Source organism: Anolis sagrei, chromosome 1, assembly GCF_037176765.1.
Source record: "Anolis sagrei isolate rAnoSag1 chromosome 1, rAnoSag1.mat, whole genome shotgun sequence".
Taxonomy (NCBI): Eukaryota; Metazoa; Chordata; class Lepidosauria; order Squamata; family Dactyloidae; genus Anolis; species Anolis sagrei.
In genome coordinates, this window is record NC_090021.1 from 87,689,953 (window position 1) to 87,712,321 (window position 22,369).

The 22,369-nt window shown below is 37.8% G+C and overlaps 1 protein-coding gene across 6 annotated transcripts in view; it reads left to right on the forward strand.

Moving 5' to 3' along the window:
* TBC1D32 (TBC1 domain family member 32) overlaps positions 1 to 22,369 on the forward strand; it is a 90,484-nt gene that overhangs the window by 5,572 nt on the left and 62,543 nt on the right. For 5 of the 6 annotated variants that reach the window (XM_060753261.2, XM_060753256.2, XM_060753257.2 and 2 more), the window contains 8 exons: positions 6,287 to 6,448; positions 8,886 to 9,063; positions 11,370 to 11,441; positions 14,621 to 14,746; positions 15,959 to 16,037; positions 16,115 to 16,218; positions 16,318 to 16,379; positions 17,185 to 17,323. In XM_060753261.2, coding sequence (XP_060609244.2) covers positions 6,287 to 6,448; positions 8,886 to 9,063; positions 11,370 to 11,441; positions 14,621 to 14,746; positions 15,959 to 16,037; positions 16,115 to 16,218; positions 16,318 to 16,379; positions 17,185 to 17,323 — 922 coding nt within the window. Of the gene's footprint in view, positions 1 to 6,286; positions 6,449 to 8,885; positions 9,064 to 11,369; positions 11,442 to 12,471; positions 12,552 to 14,620; positions 14,747 to 15,958; positions 16,038 to 16,114; positions 16,219 to 16,317; positions 16,380 to 17,184; positions 17,324 to 22,369 lie in introns of those variants that run through there. The other variant, XM_060753262.2, reaches the window with a different exon arrangement.

Here is a 22,369-nt window from a genome sequence, read left to right on the forward strand (position 1 = left end):
TATTATTATTGAGAAGCATTGTCAAACCAGAATAGACATCTCACCCCTCCTCTCTCTCTCTTTTCCCCCTCTTTCCTTCTCCAGGTTAAAACTATTATATTTATCATTATTATTATTATTATTATTATTATTAAGAATGGATGGCCATCTTTCAGTAGTGCTTTGACTGTGCCTTACAAGCACAAAGGCAGAAAGTGGTTTGTTATTATTATTATTATTATTATTATTGGGAAGCATTGTCAAACCAGAATAGAGATCTCACCCCTCCTCTCTCTCTCTTTCCCCCCTCTTTCCTTCTCCAGGTTAAAACTATTATATTTATTATATTTATTATTATTATTATTAAGAATGGATGGCCATCTTTCAGTAGTGCTTTGACTGTGCCTTACAAGCATGAAGGCAGAAAGTGGTTTGTTATTATTATTATTATTATTATTATTGAGAAGCATTGTCAAACCAGAATAGAGATCTCACCCCTCCTCTCTCTCTCTTTCCCCCTCTTTCCTTCTCCAGGTTAAAACTATTATATTTAATATATTTATTATTATTATTATTATTATTATTATTATTAAGAATGGATGGCCATCTTTCAGTAGTGCTTTGACTGTGCCTTACAAGCAGGAAGGCAGAAAGTGGTTTGTTATTATTATTATTATTATTGAGAAGCATTGTCAAACCAGAATAGAGATCTCACCCCTCCTCTCTCTCTCTTTCCCCCCTCTTTCCTTCTCCAGGTTAAAACTATTATATTTATTATATTTATTATTATTATTATTATTATTATTATTATTATTATTAAGAATGGATGGCCATCTTTCAGTAGTGCTTTGACTGTGCCTTACAAGCAGGAAGGCAGAAAGTGGTTTGTTATTATTATTATTATTATTATTGAGAAGCATTGTCAAACCAGAATAGAGATCTCACCCCTCCTCTCTCTCTCTTTCCCCTCTCTTTCCTTCTCCAGGTTAAAACTATTATATTTATTATATTTTATTATTATTATTATTATTATTATTATTATTATTAAGAATGGATGGCCATCTTTCAGTAGTGCTTTGACTGTGCCTTACAAGCATGAAGGCAGAAAGTGGTTTGTTATTATTATTATTATTATTATTATTATTATTGAGAAGCATTGTCAAACCAGAATAGAGATCTCACCCCTCCTCTCTCTCTCTTTCCCCCCTCTTTCCTTCTCCAGGTTAAAACTATTATATTTATTATATTTATTATTATTATTATTAAGAATGGATGGCCATCTTTCAGTAGTGCTTTGACTGCCTTACAAGCTTGAAGGCAGAAAGTGGTTTGTTATTATTATTATTATTGAGAAGCATTGTCAAACCAGAATAGAGCTCTCACCCCTCCTCTCTCTCTCTTTCCCCCCTCTTTCCTTCTCCAGGTTAAAACTATTATATTTATTATATTTATTATTATTATTATTAAGAATGGATGGCCATCTTTCAGTAGTGCTTTGATTGTGCCTTACAAGCATGAAGGCAGAAAGTGGTTTGTTATTATTATTATTATTATTATTGAGAAGCATTGTCAAACCAGAATAGAGATCTCACTCCTCCTCTCTCTCTCTTTCCCCCCTCTTTCCTTCTCCAGGTTAAAACTATTATATTTATTATATTTGTTATATTTATTATTATTATTATTATTATTATTAAGAATGGATGGCCATCTTTCAGTAGTGCTTTGACTGTGCCTTACAAGCACAAAGGCAGAAAGTGGTTTGTTATTATTATTATTATTATTATTATTGAGAAGCATTGTCAAACCAGAATAGACATCTCACCCCTCCTCTCTCTCTCTTTCCCCCCTCTTTCCTTCTCCAGGTTAAAACTATTATATTTATCATTATTATTATTATTATTATTATTATTATTATTAAGAATGGATGGCCATCTTTCAGTAGTGCTTTGACTGTGCCTTACAAGCACAAAGGCAGAAAGTGGTTTGTTATTATTATTATTATTATTATTATTGAGAAGCATTGTCAAACCAGAATAGAGATCTCACCCCTCCTCTCTCTCTCTTTCCCCCCTCTTTCCTTCTCCAGGTTAAAACTATTATATTTATCATTATTATTATTATTATTATTATTAAGAATGGATGGCCATCTTTCAGTAGTGCTTTGACTGTGCCTTACAAGCATGAAGGCAGAAAGTGGTTTGTTATTATTATTATTATTATTATTATTATTGAGAAGCATTGTCAAACCAGAATAGAGATCTCACCCCTCCTCTCTCTCTCTTTCCCCCTCTTTCCTTCTCCAGGTTAAAACTATTATATTTATTATAGTTTATTATTATTATTATTATTATTATTATTATTATTATTATTAAGAATGGATGGCCATCTTTCAGTAGTGCTTTGACTGTGCCTTACAAGCAGGAAGGCAGAAAGTGGTTTGTTATTATTATTATTATTATTGAGAAGCATTGTCAAACCAGAATAGAGATCTCACCCCTCCTCTCTCTCTCTTTCCCCCCTCTTTCCTTCTCAGAGGTTAAAACTATTATATTTATTATTATTATTATTATTATTATTATTATTATTATTAAGAATGGATGGCCATCTTTCAGTAGTGCTTTGACTGTGCCTTACAAGCACAAAGGCAGAAAGTGGTTTGTTATTATTATTATTATTATTATTGAGAAGCATTGTCAAACCAGAATAGAGATCTCACCCCTCCTCTCTCTCTCTTTCCCCCCTCTTTCCTTCTCCAGGTTAAAACTATTATATTTAATATATTTATTATTATTATTATTATTATTATTATTATTATTATTATGAATGGATGGCCATCTTTCAGTAGTGCTTTGACTGTGCCTTACAAGCAGGAAGGCAGAAAGTGGTTTGTTATTATTATTATTATTATTATTATTATTGAGAAGCATTGTCAAACCAGAATAGAGATCTCACCCCTCCTCTCTCTCTCTTTCCCCCCTCTTTCCTTCTCCAAGGTTAAAACTATTATATTTATTATTATTATTATTATTATTATTAAGAATGGATGGCCATCTTTCAGTAGTGCTTTGACTGTGCCTTACAAGCACGAAGGCAGAAAGTGGTTTGTTATTATTATTATTATTATTATTGAGAAGCATTGTCAAACCAGAATAGAGATCTCACCCCTCCTCTCTCTCTCTTTCCCCCCTCTTTCCTTCTCCAGGTTAAAACTATTATATTTATTATATTTATTATTATTATTATTATTATTATTATTAAGAATGGATGGCCATCTTTCAGTAGTGCTTTGACTGTGCCTTACAAGCACGAAGGCAGAAAGTGGTTTGTTATTATTATTATTATTATTATTATTGAGAAGCATTGTCAAACCAGAATAGAGATCTCACCCCTCCTCTCTCTCTCTTTCCCCCCTCTTTCCTTCTCCAGGTTAAAACTATTATATTTATTATATTTTATTATTATTATTATTATTATTATTATTAAGAATGGATGGCCATCTTTCAGTAGTGCTTTGACTGTGCCTTACAAGCATGAAGGCAGAAAGTGGTTTGTTATTATTATTATTATTATTATTATTGAGAAGCATTGTCAAACCAGAATAGAGATCTCACCCCTCCTCTCTCTCTCTTTCCCCCCTCTTTCCTTCTCCAGGTTAAAACTATTATATTTATTATATTTATTATTATTATTATTATTATTAAGAATTGATGGCCATCTTTCAGTAGTGCTTTGACTGTGCCTTACAAGCATGAAGGCAGAAAGTGGTTTGTTATTATTATTATTATTATTATTATTATTGTTATTATTATTGAGAAGCATTGTCAAACCAGAATAGAGATCTCACCCCTCCTCTCTCTCTCTTTCCCCCCTCTTTCCTTCTCCGAGGTTAAAACTATTATATTTATTATATTTTATTATTATTATTATTATTATTATTATTATTATTATTAAGAATGGATGGCCATCTTTCAGTAGTGCTTTGACTGTGCCTTACAAGCACGAAGGCAGAAAGTGGTTTGTTATTATTATTATTATTATTATTATTATTGTTGAGAAGCATTGTCAAACCAGAATAGAGATCTCACCCCTCCTCTCTCTCTCTTTCCCCCCTCGTTCCTTCTCCAGGTTAAAACTATTATATTTATTATATTTTATTATTATTATTATTATTATTATTATCATTATTATTATTATTATTAAGAATGGATGGCCATCTTTCAGTAGTGCTTTGACTGTGCCTTGCAAGCACGAAGGCAGAAAGTGGTTTGTTATTATCATTATTATTATTATTATTATTATTGAGCAGTATTGTCAAACCAGAATAGAGATCTCACCCCTCCTCTCTCTCTCTTTCCCCCCTCTTTCCTTCTCCAGGTTAAAACTATTATATTTATTATATTTATTATTATTATTATTAAGAATGGATGGCCATCTTTCAGTAGTGCTTTGACTGTGCCTTACAAGCATGAAGGCAGAAAGTTGTTTGTTATTATTATTATTATTATTATTGAGAAGCATTGTCAAACCAGAATAGAGATCTCACCCCTCCTCTCTCTCTCTTTCCCCCCTCTTTCCTTCTCCAGGTTAAAACTATTATATTTATTATATTTATTATTATTATTATTAAGAATGGATGGCCATCTTTCAGTAGTGCTTTGACTGTGCCTTACAAGCATGAAGGCAGAAAGTTGTTTGTTATTATTATTATTATTATTATTATTGAGAAGCATTGTCAAACCAGAATAGAGATCTCACCCCTCCTCTCTCTCTCTTTCCCCCCTCTTTCCTTCTCCGAGGTTAAAACTATTATATTTATTATATTTATTATTATTATTATTAAGAATGGATGGCCATCTTTCAGTAGTGCTTTGACTGTGCCTTACAAGCATGAAGGCAGAAAGTGGTTTGTTATTATTATTATTATTATTATTATTATTATTATTGAGAAGCATTGTCAAACCAGAATAGAGATCTCACCCCTCCTCTCTCTCTCTTTCCCCCCTCTTTCCTTCTCCGAGGTTAAAACTATTATTTAAAACTATTATTTTCACGTTGCGCAACCGCGTCCGCCATTTTAATGAATTGATTCGTTAATATTAACGAAATTTCGTAAATATCAAACTTTTTAAAAGGAAAATTTCGGAATTCTTTTAAATATTGAAACACAAAAACCCGCAAAAAACGAATCGATTTTAGAAACAAATTTTTCCGTTGTTACCCAGGCCTATTCACAAGCACAGTTATGAATGTGTAACTGGCACATATTCACAATCCCAACTTGCTACCTACATCTGTGGTTCTCAGCCTTTGGTCCTGCAGGTATTTTAGACTTCATGTTGTGTTTTGCCAAGTCTCGGTTAAACAAACAACATAAGATTCAAACAAAGGCTTATAGTTTTAGCATACATACACACAATAGCTGTTGGGAACTGCAGACTAACATGATCACGCAAAAAAAAAAATCTGAGTTCATTCAGCAACAAACACAAACCATAATTCCAATACAAGATCAGCAAAGCCAACAGTCCAAAGATAGCGAAATCCAAGGTCCAAGGCAGAATCCAAAACATAGCAGTCCAAGGTATAGTCCAGTGTCAACAAGGCAGACCTGTGAGTTACAGCTTGCTCTTGCCTGCATTCTAAAAGAAACAGAGCTTTTAACCCTTTACCAGCCTACCCTGATGTACTGACTTCTGCTGAAGGCTCTTCTTCTGCAGTAACTAAGCTAGGCTGGAAGGGCTGCTAGGAGCCACTGGTTTCTAACTCCAACACTGGTCTTTCCAACAACTCCTTGTCCTCACTGTCAGAGGTAACCAGTATACCTCAGGTGTCAAAATTCCTAACAGCTGGTAAGCTTGTTGGGATTTCTGAGAGTTTAAGTCCAAAACATCTGGAGGATGAAAAGTTGAGAACCACTTCCCTACATTATTAAAGGGAATATGTAAATATAGGGAATATATAGGGATCAGTTTTTTCCCTCAATTTTGGAAGCAGCCCATACTGGATTAGACCAGAGTCTTTCAGGAAGGCCCGGGTCTCATCCTGTACCTAATTAATTCAGTTTTATCAGGTATGTTGTTTGGACACCTCTGGCAAAAGTGCGCAAGCTTGCCTGTTTGGGCCCTGTCTGAATGGGCCCCTAATGTTCTTTACCTCTGACGGTTTCCTCCCCCCAAATTCTCCCAAATTCTTATCTGCTTAATCTTTTATGAAGCTTTTACAGAATGTATTGCAGCAATGTTGTGGAATATGCTGCAAAAGAACATTTAGAAATAAAACATATGTTGCAATTTCATTTTTCTTGCAGTTATGAATTTGTGAAATACCTCAGACAATACATAAGTAAAAATTTAGGCTCTGTGATAGAAGAAGAAACTGAGAAGTGTACTTCAGCACAAAATCAGGGTGAAGGATCTGGCTATGACACCCTTGTACAACATGTTACTAAAAAGACCCGAGAATCAAAAGAGTGAGTAAATACAAATATTTATATAAACTACAGGAGTCTTTGGGAGGTGAAGATGACTTGATCAGCTTCTCTTTTTATTTTTTTTATTTTTTTTTCATACTGCCCTCAAATTCTTTTTATCATTACGTTTTTATATTAAAAGTGTAGTTTTTCCTTTGAGTTTGTTTATAACTCCTTGCTTATTTAAATTTACATATTTGAAAAAGAAACAGTCTATGGTTCAATGGGCAGAATGTATGTTGGTTGACAAAGTCATATAAGTCTGTGCCTTACATTTCATAACTATAAAAATGCAGTTTGGAGCTTTAATGCATTTCAGGAATATTTTTGAATTCTATTTAAAATATACAGTGCCTAGTTTGAATGAATGTGATGCCTTCAAGATTTCCTAAAATGGACTTGGTTTTTGTACTTGTTGCATTATTTTGTTTTTTTGGATTTTCCCTATCCAAGTAATACTACAAAAGATTCTGTACAAGGAGTAGCACATTTGACAGAAACATGTAGGGGAAGACCTTGTTTGAAAGGTTTTGTCAGCTGAAAATTTTCCATGTCTTCTCTTACTCTGAAAAAGTAACTCTAAAAGGGATTAATCTAGGCTCCCAGAGGTGTTTTATTCTGAAGTAAAACTCCTGCTAAGCCCAATTACCCATCTGATGTAATATCAGTGGAAGCACCATGGGAATGAGGTAACAGGTGTGCCCTTGATGTTGGATTCACTTGAGAGAACTGATGAGTCCTTACTTTGGATTTGTGCACATTGACAACTTTTGATTAGAGTTGTCTGTAATTGTCAGCAGTAACAGCAAAACTTGATCTTCATTATAAAATGTTATTATCTAATAATGCGAAGAAAGCAAATGTGCTCTGTAAACACTTAACCCAAATATTTCTGTTTGACAATTAACAAGGAATTTGCAATGAAAAAAATGTGGGGGGAAAAGCTAATTTTTAATCCAACCATACGGATAAACTTCAGGCAGTTAGATTATATGAGATGAAAGACAGAGTACCAAGGAATAATGGGACCCCTTGTAGGATTTTTCAGTGAACCTCTAATGATGAGATCAATCATATGAACATTTTAGTAATAATTTCAGTGATATGTAGCTCTGTTTCGAAGAGGAAATTAAAACTGTCACTGTGAAAAACTTTGTTATTTAATCATGCTTAATTGCTGTAATAAATGAATATTTGAGCAGCTGTGTAAGTACGCTATTTATATAAATTGAATAACTGTGTGTCAATTTTGAGGCTATCATTCAAGGTCATATATATATATATATATATATATATATATATATATATATCTCCCCCCACCCCAACATTTAGGATTCTGAAACACCTTGAGATACTTTTGATAGATGTTTTTTTCTTTTTAAAAACATACGCTGCACTAACATTAAGATATAAGTACAGTATAAGTAATAAGTTTCTTTCACGGTGTATTCTGAAAGAAGGTGTGGAAAATATTTTTGATCTTGTAATCAGCATAGGGAGGTTTAGAAATATATAGAATTTTGTCTATTACAGATATGGCTGGGAAAATTTCTTGCTCTTATTATTCACCTTGAATCTTCCACCAGCAATCTTTCTCCATTCCTCATCATCTGTCAGGGTACAAGACTCTGTTCTCCTTCTCATAAAAATTGTATAGATCTTCTTTAAAATGTTCATAATGTCTATGTAATTTTGTATTATTTAACATGTGTATGAGTTTTCATAATAATAATAATAATAATAATAATAATAATAATAATAATAATAATCCTTTATTTATATTTTGTCCATCTCCCCTAGGGGACTCAGGGCGGATTCCAACATACAAAAAGGCAAACATTCAATGCCTCAATAAAACAAACAAATGTTAACAAGTAATCCAAAATAACCCCATATATGAAAATATCACCATAACCTAACATCAATAAATTAAACAGAACATATTCAAACAATTTATATAATTTCATAAAACCTAAGCAGTAAAACATATGCATTGATTTACAAAAATTCAACCAAAGTTTGCAAAGGCATGTAGGTTGGTTGTGAAGTCAGTGATAACGGTTGGGCCAACATGAACTAACAGAGCCTGAATACAACAATTGTTCTTGACCAATTAAAATGTTTTCAATTTTGAAACATACTTTTTAGTGTGCAGTTTCTTCCTCTGAAATGCATTACAAGCCTCACAAATGTGTAGATTTTTGACATATCCTCCCTTCCATTGGCAGTGTTGAGAGGCACAAAATGGGCATTTCCATGCAGAAATGCTAATTCAACTAATGATTTCCCCACCCCTACTTACAGGCATAAAGCATAATTTCTAAAACAGAGCAATACAAAATCAAACCCCTTGTCTACATGCTAATATGTATAGGATGTTACTCTGTGTGTAATGCAATTTACGAATTTTAGTTTATGCTTTTTATTCATTTTGAAGATACAGAGAAATGATGCACTCTCTGAAAAATGTCATGATGGTTGTGGTTGAATCTCTGATTAATAAGTTTGAAGAAGATCAGATGCGCTACAAGGAGATGCACAGAAAAGTCAAAACAGAACAACAAAGTAGTTACTATACAGATAACTGTTCTGATAGCGATTCTTCCTTTAATCAGGTAAGAGTTGTTTTACAAGGTAAGTGTGTGTAAGACTAATAGAGGGGATTACCATAAGGAGGTGGAAACAGGCAAAATAGCAGGATTGGTACCTCTAATGACAGCCCAATTGCACAATGTCATGTGATACTTGTTGCTAGTCTGCCACTTCCCCACAATGAAGTTGTCAAGGCCTATTGACAGACAAAGCTCTTGAATAATAGCCCCTGATGGTGCCTTGGTCCCAGGACAACTCACGAAAGGAGTGCTTCTGTGGTGGCAATCTCTGCTTCCCCTGACAGGAATTTTTTTACCTTTAAACAAATAAAGGGAGGTGTAATACAGTGGGAGGGCAGACTTATGCCTCCCACGTAGAGGTGTGACTTCACACTATCAACGTGATATAGTCATGTGACAGTAGCACCTGTGCGATGTCACCTATCATTATACCAATATATAGTTGTTATCCTACATTGTGGGAATTCCATGGGATATGCTCCTGTGACATGATGTGTTAGATCTTTGCATATCTGGTAGGTCCATGCAACCCAAAGTGGCAGTCCACAGACTAATGCTGGTATGTGAAGAGAATAAAATGCACTGGTCTCTGGCACATTTTCTCTTTTGCCAAAAAAAACAGTCATCTACAGAAGATAGTCTAAGAAGCATTGTTGCCGATAAAACCTAAAACACTGCCATGGACATATTTGTGTTCTTCTGTCAGTGGTTCTCTTTTCCTGTTGTAAACACTCCTATGTTCTTCGTCACATATTTCATACTGGCTATGCTTCAGATAACAGGCAGTGCATCTACAGTCTAGAATTAATGAAGTTTGACATCACTTTAACTGGCATGGAACAATGCTATGGAATTATAAGAGCTGTTGTTTTATAAGAGCTTTGGTCTTTTCTTCTAATGAGTGCTAATTTCTCATCAAATTACAAATCCCAGGTTCCATAGCATTGAACCATGGAGTTAAATGGTGTCAAACTGTATTAATTCTAGATGCACTTAGAGAGTGATAATACCAACTATGTGTAGCATTGCTATGATCAGAAGTTGAAAACATTCATTTTTTGGGCTACAACCTTAAGAATAATCTGTTGGGGTTGTTGCAATTTTATTTTCTAGATGTTAGTTGTTGAAAGTCTGGAAGACAGCTGCTCTACACTGCCTCCAAATAAACATCTTTTTATAGTTCTGTTCTGCTCTCATGTTTTAGCAGGAAAAAATTCCGGAAAACAAGACTTCAAGAAGAACAGAAAAATGTGGCTGAATCTGTTATGTTGATATCATTTGATTTACATTGTAATTCTGAGTTGACTTAATTACTTTGCTTTTGTTACTGTGGCACTGCAAGAGGAAAATTGGTGGAACATAGTGGGAACTAATTTCGGTTTTTTAATCATAATCTCCTTCATGTTTAAGTCTCATTTCCCCTACTACCATTAAGTTATTCCAGCAAAATACCTGTCATATCCAAATATATTGGAGTTAATGGAGTGCCCTTGATGGTTTTCATGATTTCAGCTTGCTGTTTCAGCTGCTGTTCATTGCTGCTAGACATGAAGCTGTATTTTTTTTAGAAATGCAACTGCAAAATCAATGAGTAAAATCTATTCCATTTAGATCAGGCTAGAGGCCTTTTGATTTTTATGGATCTGTATTGTTACTGAAAGCTAGGTACATGCAGCTGTATTTGAGACTTGTCACATAATTTAAAACATTTCATCAGTTGCACCAAACAGACAAAAAGTCTGTTAATATGAATATACCCACTATGATCCTATGTACACTGTCATATAATGCAGTTTGAAACTGTACTATATGATCACTGTAGACTCATATAATGCAGTTCAATGTAGTTGATACTGACCATATGATGCAGTTCGAAACTCCATTATATGTCGATGTAGATGGAGTGTATATGCACAGGACTACTTCGACTATGGGAATGAATGAGATTGCCCAGAGCTTTGGATATGAATCATATTTAAATGTTAAGCATCATCTCAGTAATTCATTTCTCAAATAATAAATAATTTATTTCACATTGAGAAGTTGGTAGTGCAGTTTGCATGAATATGAGAAATTTAGAATTGCTATTGGAAGGAATCATATGTCTCTCCAAAATCTCATGTACATAAATATTTTCTGCCAAATCAGTTGGTAGACTATAATTGAAACATTCTTATCTAAATAAAGAGATAATTTTGCCTCAATATTTAAAATAATAATGTAATATAAGCCCCATATTAGTAGTGACTTGTTAGCATAGCTTTTAATTGTTCTGATTTATCTAATTAGTATTTTACAATGTGTTGCAGAGCTATACATTCATGAATCAAGAACAGTTGCAACTACTTGTAGAAAGGCTTGATCCCGCACAACCTAAGGAAGTAAGTCTAAAAAGTAATCATTTTTAATAAAACTGCTTTCCCTACACTTAATTTTTATGTTGCTTGGGTTAACTGCCCTCAGCCCAGTAAGATTTCTTATGCTGAAAGGCAAAAGTTGCTGTTATAAAAGTGGATATACTATGGAGAGGTAAATAACATGATAAAACTAGTATTTTAAATATATATTTAAAAACGAAAGAAAAAATTATAGACGAAGTGTTGTTCTTTTAAATAGTGTTCTTACATGGTGTTTAGAATAGCTCTTTATGTTTATATTTTGAACTCTATTTTAACTACATAATTGTTTTGTATTGCTCCTGATTTGTGTTGTTGTTCATTCGTTCAGTCGTCTCTGACTCTTCGTGACCTCATGGACCAGCCCACGCCAGAACTCCCTGCCGGCCGTCACCACCCCCAGCTCCTTCAAGGTCAGTCTAGTCACTTCAAGGATGCCATCCATCCATCTTGCCCTTGGTCGGCCCCTCTTCCTTTTGCCTTCCACTTTCCCCAGCATAATTGTTTTCTCTAGGCTTTGCTGTCTCCTCATGATGTGGCCAAAGTACTTCAACTTTGTCTCTAGTATCCTTCCCTCCAGTGAGCAGCCGGGCTTTATTTCCTGGAGGATGGACTGGTTGGATCTTCTCGCAGTCCAAGGCACTCTCAGAACTTTCCTCCAACACCACAGTTCAAAAGCATCGATCTTCCTTCGCTCAGCCTTCCCTAAGGTCCAGCTCTCACATCCGTAGGTGACTACAGGGAATACCATGGCTTTGACTAGGCAGATCTTTGTTGCCAGTCTGATGTCTCTACTCTTTACTATTTTATTGAGACTGGACATTGCTGTCCTCCCAAGAAGTAAGCGTCTTCTGATTTCTTGGGCAAAGTCTGCATCTGCAGTAATCTTTGCGCCTAGAAATACAAAGTCTGTATTTCCTCCACATTTTCTCCCTCTATTTTCCAGTTGTCAATCATTCTTGTTGCCATAATCTTGTTTTTTTTTATGTTTAGCTGCAACCCAGCTTTTGTGCTTTCTTCTTTCACCTTGATTAGAAGGCTCCTCAGCTCCTCCTCGCTTTCGGCCATCAGAGTGGTGTCATCTGCATATCTGAGGTTGTTAATGTTTCTTCCAGCAATTTTTACCCCAGCTTTGCATTCATCAAGCCCCGCACATCGCATGATGTGTTCTGCATACAAGTTAAAAAGGTTGGGTGAGAGTATGCAGCCTTGCCATACGCCTTTCCCAATCTTGAACCAGTCTGTTGTTCCGTGGTCAGTTCTTACTGTTGCTACTTGGTCCTTGTACAGATTCCTCAGGAGAGAGACAAGGTGGCTTGGTATGCCCATCCCACCAAGAACTTGCCACAATTTATTATGATCCACACAGTCAAAGGCTTTAGAATAGAACATTTCCCCACACTCCACTTCAAGCCTAGGTGAGGTCTTTCTTTAACAAGGAAGTAAACCAGAAGTCTGGGTGGACTGAGCAGAAATGTAGCAAAATTGCTCCCCAAAGTCCTAGGATTGTTTTTCTTTTTTAAAATTAAGGTGGGGAGTTTAGTGAGAGAACAGGAGGAGTGTGGCAGGAAATACTGCCCTCCAAAGTCCTGGAGACTCCTCCAACTACTAAATATAATAACTTGTCATTTTCTCCTTTCTGCCATATCTAATTGTTTTGATATGGGCATATATATTATACAAAGACAGATTCTTATGTCTGTTTAGCCCGCTCAGTCTTGTCTTCTGCAGGGTTTCATCAGCATGTCTTTTCACTGTATGATGTCTTTTAAAACCAACAAAAGTGGATATATCATGGTTTGTACATGTGGCCTTTTACATGAACAGTAATCTTCTTAGCTGTAGTCAGGAGAATTGTATATTTTTAGCAGTAGATTTTCAAGGTACACAAGAAGTAGTGGTGTGAATGGGTCCCTGAAAAACCTCAATATGTGTGGCATTCCCTCTGGTTGGGAGTTCGTCTTATATTAGATTGAACTTGTCAACCTTGCTCTAAACAGGCATTCCCATCTGATTATTAACCGATGAAAAGCTCTTTTGGTGTCTGTTGCACTGTGTGTTATGTGCATACGAGTATGTAAAATACAAAGCAAAAGAAGCATTTTCAGCAAAAGCAGGTATATTCAACTCTGCACAGCTGCTGCAGTAGAAGCGAAAAAGTATTGTTATTTATTAATTTATTTCATACATTTGTACCCTGTCCTTCTCACCCCTGAGGGGGGACTAAGGGTGGCTTCCCAACAGGCACTCATTCAGTTCCATCCACATTAATAAAATACATTTAAAACAGTTCATTAAAACATTACATTAATAAGGCATTTGTTTAAAATCACGCATGTTTCAAATCCGAGTCCGGGTCAGTCCATTGTTATTAATATCACTTGAGTCGATTGCTGCCTCTATCGTTCAAATGATAAATAAATCTATTGTATTTTAAATCTCATCTCTAGTGTCTGATTGAAGTAGCGATACTACTGGTTTGGGGGCATCAAGCATCAACATAACTAGGTTTTGAGTTTCTTTCTAAAGGACAGGAGATAGCCAATCTGATGTCATGGGGAGAGCGTTCCACAGGCAAGGGGCCACCACTGAGAAAGCCCTGTCTCTCATCCCCACCAGTCACGTTTGCGATGTTGGAGGGATTGAGAGCAGCGTCTCTTCAGCTGATCTTAAACTTTGTGATGGTTCTTAATGGGAGATACATTCAGACCGGTAATCTGGGCTGGAACTGTTCAGGTCTTTAAAGGTTAAGACCAGCACTTTGAATTGTGCTCGGTAGCAGATCGGCAGCCAGTGGAGCTGGCATAGCAGAGAGCTTACATGTTTTCTGTATGCTGCTCCGGTGAGCAATTGTTAGGTATTATGATGAGGGGAGGAGTTGGAGCCTAGTGATCTAGGATGGGAAGATCAATTCTTGGTTTAGAGGGAGGTGGGCAAAATATAATATGGAATTCAGAGCTGTTCAGAAGAAAAGAGAAAATTGCACGAGGAAGAGTATGAGAGAAAGGCATTCTTCAACAACTCTTTCTTCATATGTGTGCATGCTTCAAAAGTCCATGAATGCATTTCTGATGAGCTATTTATTGGCAATAATCTTTTCTTTAAACAGTCTTTATTTTTACAGTGTTGTTTTTTCCACTCATATCTCCTCCTTTGTTTTGCAGGTACGCCAGGAAGCCATGCATACATTGTGCTCTGCACCTCCCTCTGATATTTTAAACTGTGAGAGCTGGACTAATTTACGTAAACATCTTGCAACAGCACTTTCAGACCCGGATTCAAATTTTAGTGTAAGGAAATTATTGTTGTTGACTTTTTCTGCCATCCCTGATGAAGAAAACAAATATAATTTCTGCAGGATATGCATTTTAAACATATGTGAACATTTTATATATTTGTCACAAATGCCTAAAGTTATCCTCAATTAATTTGAAAAGAGGTGGAGCAATGTATTTCATAAAATAGATATGTATTCTTTGGTCCATTTCCTCGAGTAACGAATTTCCTAATGGAAAATTAAGACGTCTCCTTGCAGCTGTCTTCCACCTGCTGACCTCCATATATTTTAAACTAAAATGTTGATGCTTGATGCCCCCAAAACCGTAGTATCTCTACTTCAATCAGACTCTAGAGATGAGGAGATTTAAAATACAATAGATTTAATTTGGGAAGCAAAGCTATTGGGTAACTGAAATAAATGTGCCACATGGCTGAGATGTGTAGTTTGGTTTTATAGTCAGAACTTTTTCTTGAGCATATGCAAAGTTCAGTCCTTTGTTCTCTATTGACAGCAGCTTGGGTTTGCTTGCATTCCTTTTCAGTAGCTTCTGCCCTCCTCTTCCCTCCCTGCAGAGCTCTCAGTCTCCCTTCAAGGCCCTTTCTCATCCTTGCGGGTCATAAAGTCCTCCTTTCACCTTCTTTCATCTCTTAATTGCCTTAATTGTGCTTTGTTTTGATAAAGTTGATGAGGGATTTAGAGGCATAATTGGCAAGAATGTATTGTCATGGCTGGTATCAGCAAACTGGTTATTTCCTGGGTTTGTGAGAAATGCTGCATGACTGCAATTTGTTCTACACCCTATGAAGTCTGATATATATGCAGGTGCATGTGTATGTAAAACAAGACCTTTCACTCTGGTGTTCTTTTCTGGCACAAAATCTTTAGCCATTTGAAAATACTATATTTAGATCAGAAAATCTAGAGGCCATGTTGGGTGTGGGGTATGCTTGTGCTTCAGGGATCCAAATAGTACAGTATTTAAATTCAAATCTCACTAGATCCAATAATACCTTCTCAGCCTAACCTACTTCATAAGATTTTTGTGTGAGAGAGAAACATTCATATCACTTTGAGCTCCTCAGATGAAGTGTGTTATTGATTAAAAATGTCTCTGATGTTATGTATAGTATGAGATTAACCTAGGATATCCATTCTTGTTCGGATTCACTCACCATCCTGCAAGTTAGACTATACAAATTAATTCTAATTATTTCTTTTACAGGACAAAGTTTTGAAATTCTATGCCAAGACATTTTCTTCCTCTTCTCTTAATATGACAAGAGAACTATATACGAGTTTAGGTATGTCTGTTAAATTTACTTATTTTTTATAAATATTCAATTGCTTCTTAAACAAATCTTTTGTTTTCTCTTTACAGCAAAGTACTTGGAGCTATACTTTCTCTCTGAGAATAATTATGTTCCTACTCTGTCAATGGGTGTTGACATAAGCAACCCAGATGTTATTCGTTTACTAAAAAAGGTACAGAATAGCTTTCTTGCATCCCACCTCATCTTGATTTAAGGTGGTTTCTATTAGGCCTTATAAAAGTAAAACATTCTATCACCCTTTTATTCATAGATACGTCTGCTAAATGAATACCAGAGGGAAGTTCCATCTTTTTGGATTCGTCATCCAGAAAAGTATATCAGAATTCTGCAATCACTCTCTTTGGTTTTTTTCTGACTATTGCAATTTCTTTATGTTAAATTATTAATACAAATTATTAATATCTAGACTAAACCATAAATTATAGTGTCCTAAATATTTGTCTTTTGATTTAGTGATACTTTCCTTTTCTAGTTGCAGTGTAAGCTGTCATGAGCCTTTGTGAGGCTTGGGGCCCTTCTCCAGAATGCTATATTCCAGAATATCAAGGCATAAAATCTCACATTATCTGCTTTGAACTGGAATCTATGCCAGTGTGGACTCAGATAACTTAGTTCAAGGCATATATGGTGGGATTTTCTGCCTTGATATTCTGGGATATAGTGCTACATGGAAAGGCCTTTGGTTAAACATCATATAATGGGAATAGGATTAATCATGAATCCCACAATAATTTTCCCTTTTCCAAAAAGCATATTCACAATATTGCATTCTGAATTTTGCAGTTGTCTTTATTGTCTTTTAAATGTGACTTCCTTTCTGTCAAGTTTAGAGAAAAAAATCACATTAATTTCCCAGATTTACCATGTTATTAGTAGTGATCTCAGAAATACTCAGAACATAACATTTTTATTTCAGTCAATGACCAGCATTAAAAGAACCAGTAGAATGTCAATAAAACATACATTTAGGCATTAAAATACAGCTTTTAAAATGTGAGTTTAAAAAACCCAGCGGAATTGCTCAAAAGGGTTAGCAAATTTCTGTATGACTGCAAGTTTGAAATATAAATGGTTCATAATTGCAGTTTTAATACCCTTTTCTTTATAACCGAATTAGATACATGGAAGAAATAATGGAGAGTACCCTATCGCTTCTCTCAGTAAAACATGATCATGCTGTTTCTCCAAAATCTTTGGATCCAGTATACTTCTTGGCACTGGTTGATCTCAAAGCTGTCTGGTTTAAAAAATGGATGGTAAGAAAATGTATATGTTTTGTTTTATTCAGCTTGTTTTATTCTCTAAAGTTATTTCTTTGCTTCCATTGCATCTTAATCCTCTTAGGTCTCTGTTTTTACTTACTCGGTCAGTGTACTGCAGTATAGAACCAGGACAGTTACATAAAAGTTTGGAAGTACTTCACATAGCCTGCAAATATTTTCATGAAATAGAAATAATTGGGGAAAGCGATCCACTGAAACCCTGAAAAGTTATTGGAACCTTCCAAATAGTTAAAGTGGTCAGACCTCAGCAGGAGCATTATGTTCATTTTAAGAAGGAAAGTAACAGTGCGGAATGCATCAAGAGGGAAGTGACCAAAATGGTAAGGTTTAGAAACCAACCTCAGTGAGGAATGGCTGTGGAAATTGAAAATGTTCAGCATGGATAATGGAAGATTGAAAGGCAATAGCTCTTTCCAAATATTTGAAGGACTGTCTCATAGAAGGTGGAAGAAGTTTGATGTTTGCCACTTCAAAAGGTTTGATCAAACCCAGTCCTGCACAACCTGTGGCTCTCCACGTATTCGGGATTCTCAACTCCCAGAAATCCTAGCCAGTTTATCTGATGATCAGGAACTCTGGGAGTTGAAATCCATATATCCAGATTATCTGATATAAACTGGATCATCTGATTTGATAGTCTGGATTATATGACAGTGTAGATCCAGCCCAAAATACCTGGAGGGCCACTGGTTGTGCAGGCCTGATCTAACCATTGGATTTGTATGGCAAGAAAAGAGATTCTGATTAAAATTAGGAAGAACTTTCTAAAAGCAAAAACTCTTCAAAAGTGGAATGGATTATCTTAGAAATGATGAGTTCTTTTGTTTGGGGGCTTTAAAAAGAATATCCGTCAGGGATACTTTAGATGTGAATTCTAACCAGGAGTTGGATTAGATGACCCTTGGGGTACATTGTAACTCTGTTATTCTATATAGCATGACATGCATTTTTTTGTTTATCATGAACTGTTATTGTTAGTTCCAATGCAAACACATTGAGTATGAGTATGTAGTCTCCCCATTGTTTATGCTGCTGAAGGACAGATTTAGCTGGGAGGTGTGATCCTTTCCTTTTAGTAATTCTGTTTTTGTGAGCCCTGATTTAATATGTTGTGCTGAGAGGGTCATGTGTCGATCGTTAATGAAGCTTTAAAGCAAAGACCAAAAGCGTGTCGTGGATCCTCCTAGCATTGCACACTAGCTGATTAGACAGCTTCCAATGGTTTTTATTTCAAGACTAGCTTGGGGACCCGGCGCTGCCCGGGTTGTTAGAGAAAGGAATTGTGTATCAAGGTTGGTCTTTATCAGTTATTTATATGGCTCGCAGTGGTCTCAGGAAGTTAGTGAAGGTACTGCAAGTCCCATCATCTGTGGTCCATCCTCCTCCCAACTGCACCAGGATGGAGAGTGGGTCATGGGGACTCTGTGTGCTAAGTTTGGTCTTGATCAGTCATTGGATGAGGATTTCAGCAGTCTCAGAAAATGAGTTAAGGTACTGCAAGTCCCATCATCCATAGTATCCCTCAAACATCACCAGAATGTTGAGTTGGCCATGGGGGCTCTCTGTGCCAAGTTTGGTCTTTATTGGTATTTGGATGAGTGTCACTGTGGTTTCAGGAAGTGAGTGAAGGTACTGCAAGTCCCATCATCCATTGTCCGTCCTCCTCCAAACAGCACCAGGATGTAGAGTCGCTCATGGGAGCTCTGTTGTGCCAAGTTTGGTCTTGATTGGTCATTAGATGAGGGTTGCAGCAGTCTTGGGAAGTGAGTGGAGGTACTTGAAGTCCCATCATCCATAGTCTGTTCTCCCGCAAACCTCACCAGAATGTTGAGTTGGCCATGGGGGCTCTGTGTGGCAAGTTTGGTCTTCATCAGACATTGGATGAGGGTCTCAGTGGTTTCACTGAGTGAAGGTACTGCAAGTCCCATCGTCCATGGTGCATCATCCTCCAAACCATACCAGGATGTAGAGTGCATCATGGAGACCCGGTGTGCCAAGTTTGGTCCTTATCGGAAATTGGATGATATTTTGCAGTGGTCTCAGGAATTGAGCAAAGGTACTGCAAATCCCAAATTCCATGCACGATCCACAGTCAAACCACACCAGGGCGTAAAGTGGGTCATGAGAGGTCTATGTGCCAAGTTTGGTGTTGTTCAGTCATTGTTGAGGGTCGCAGCAGTCTCGGAAAGCGAGTAGAGGTACTTCAAGTCCCATCATCCATGGTATGCCCTACTCCAAACCGCAGTAGGATGTAGAGTGGGTCATGGGGGCTCTGTGTGCCAAGTTTGGATTTGATCGGACATTGGATGAGGGTTGCAGCAGTCTTGGGAAGGGAGTGGAGGTACTTCAAGTCCCATCATCCATAGTCTGTCCTCCTCAAAAGTGCACCAGGATGTAGAGTGGGTCATGGGGACTCTGTGTGCCAAGTTTGGTCTTGATCAGTCATTGGCGAGGGTCGCAGTGATCTCAGGAAGTGAGTGAAATGATTGCAAGTCCCATCATCCATGGCCAAATTCTTCCAAACCGCTCCAGGATGTAGAGTGGGTCATGCGGGCTCTCAGTGTAAATTGTGGTCCTGATCCATCATCGTTGGCAGTTGTAATGGTCTTAGGAAGGGAGTGCAGGTATTGCAAGTCCCATCGTCCATGGTGCATCCTCCTCCAAACTGCACCAGGATGTAGAGTGTGTCTTGGTGACTCAGTGTGCCAAGCTTGGTCTTTGTCGGTAATTGGATGGGGGTTGCAGTGGTCTCAGGAATATAACAAAGGTACTGCAAGTCCCATAATCCCTGGTCCATCCCTGGGCAAACCACACCAGGGCATAAAGTGGGTCATGAGAGGTCTATATGGCAAGTTTGGTCCTGATCAGTCATTGGATGAGGTCAACAGCGGTCTCAGAATGTGAGTGATGGTACTGCAAGTCCCATCATCCACGGTCCATCTTCCTCCAAACTGCAGTAGGATGTCGAGTGGGTGATGGGGGCTCTGTGTGCTAAGTTTCATCTGTATGGTAATTTTCTGACAGAGCCCCTGGCCTTTTCCTTTCACCTCTTTTGTCATCTCGGAATCTTGGAATTGAGGCTGGCCAATCAGAGACCATATGCAAATTTCCTTCTCTCATGTCTCCATTTCTGTCATGAACCCTCTTCTCCACCAGGGGCTCCTATTGAAGCTGGCCAATCAGAGACCATATGCAAATAGCAGCATAGTGGCAGCCAATCAGAAAGCTGCCACAAACTTTTCCGCCCTACGTCCTCCCTCCGTCCTCCCTCACATACAAACACTCTTCTTTGTTATATACTAGTTTGGGGACCCGGCGCTGCCCGGGTTATGAGAGAAAGGAATTGTATATCAAGGCTGGTGTTTGGCTCGCAGTGGTCTCAGGAAGTTAGTGAAGGTACTGTGAATCCCATCGTCCTCCAAACTGCACCAGGATGGAGAAGTTTGGTCTTGATCAGTCATTGGATGAGGGTCACAGCAGTCTCAGAAAGTGAGTTAAGGTACTGCAAGTCCCATCATCCATAATCTCCCTCAAACATCACCAATGTTGAGTTGGCCATGGGGGCTCTCTGTGCCAAGTTTGGTCTTTATTGGTATTTGGATGAATGTCACTGTGGTTTCAGGAAGTAAGTGAAGGTACTGCAAGTCCCATCATCCATTGTCCGTCCTCCTCCAAACAGCACCAGGATGTTGAGTCTCTCATGGGGGCTCTGTGTGCCAAGTTTGGTCTTGATTGGTCATTAGATGAGGGTTGCAGCAGTCTTGGGAAGTGAGTGGAGGTCCTTGAAATCCCATCATCCATAGTCTGTTCTCCCCCAAACCTCACCAGAATGTTGAGTTGGCCATGGGGGTTCTGTGTGCCAAGTTTGGTCTTCATCAGACATTGGATGAGGGTCTCAGTAGTTTCACTAAGTGAGTGAAGGAACTGCAAGTCCCATCGTCCATGGTGCATCATCCTCCAAACCGCACCAGGATGTAGAGTGCATCATGGAGACCCGGTGTGCCAAGTTTGGTCCTTATCGGAAATTGGATGATGGTTGCAGTGGTCTCAGGAATTGAGCGAAGATACTGCAAGTCCCATATTCCATGCTCGATCCACAGTCAAACCACACCATGGCATGAAGTGGGTCATGAGAGGTCTATGTGCCAAGTTTGGTGTTGTTCAGTCATTGTTGAGGGTCGCAGCAGTCTCGGAAAGCGAGTAGAGGTACTTCAAGTCCCATCATCCATGGTATACCCTACTCCAAACCGCAGTAGGTTGTAGAGTGGGTCATGGGGGCTCTGTGTGCCAAGTTTGGTTTTGTTCGGACATTAGATGAGGGTTGCAGCAGTCTTGGGAAGGGAGTGGAGGTACTTCAAGTCCCATCATCCATGGTCTGTCCTCCTCAAACGTGCACCAGGATGTAGAGTGGGTCATGGGGACTCTGTGTGCCAAGTTTGGTCTTGATCCGTCATTGGCGAGGGTCTCAGTGGTCTCAGGAAGTGAGTGAAGTGACTTCAAGTCCCATCATCCATTTCCATATTTTTCCAAACTGCACCAGGATGTAGAGTGGGTCATGTGGGCTCTCTGTGCGAATTGTGATCCTGATCCATCACTGTTGGCAGTTGTAATGGTCTCAGGAAGGGAGTGCAGGTATTGCAAGTCCCATCGTCCATGGTGCATCCTCCCCCAAACCGCACCAGGATGTAGAGTGTGTCATGGAGACTCAGTGTGCAAAGTTTGGTCTTTATCGGTAATTGCATTAGGGTTGCAGTGGTCTCAAGAATTGAGCAAAGGTACTGCAAGTCCCATAATCCAAGGTCTATCCCCGACCAAACCACACCAGGATGTAAAGTGGGGCATGAGAGGTCTATGTGCCAAGTTTGGTCCTGATCAGTCATTGGATGAGGTTAACAGCGGTCTCAGAATGTGAGTGATGGTACCGCAAGTCCCATCATCCATGGTTCATCCTCCTCCAAACTGCAGTAGGATGTAGAGTGGGTCATGGGGGCTCTGTGTGCCTATTTCGGTCTGTATTGG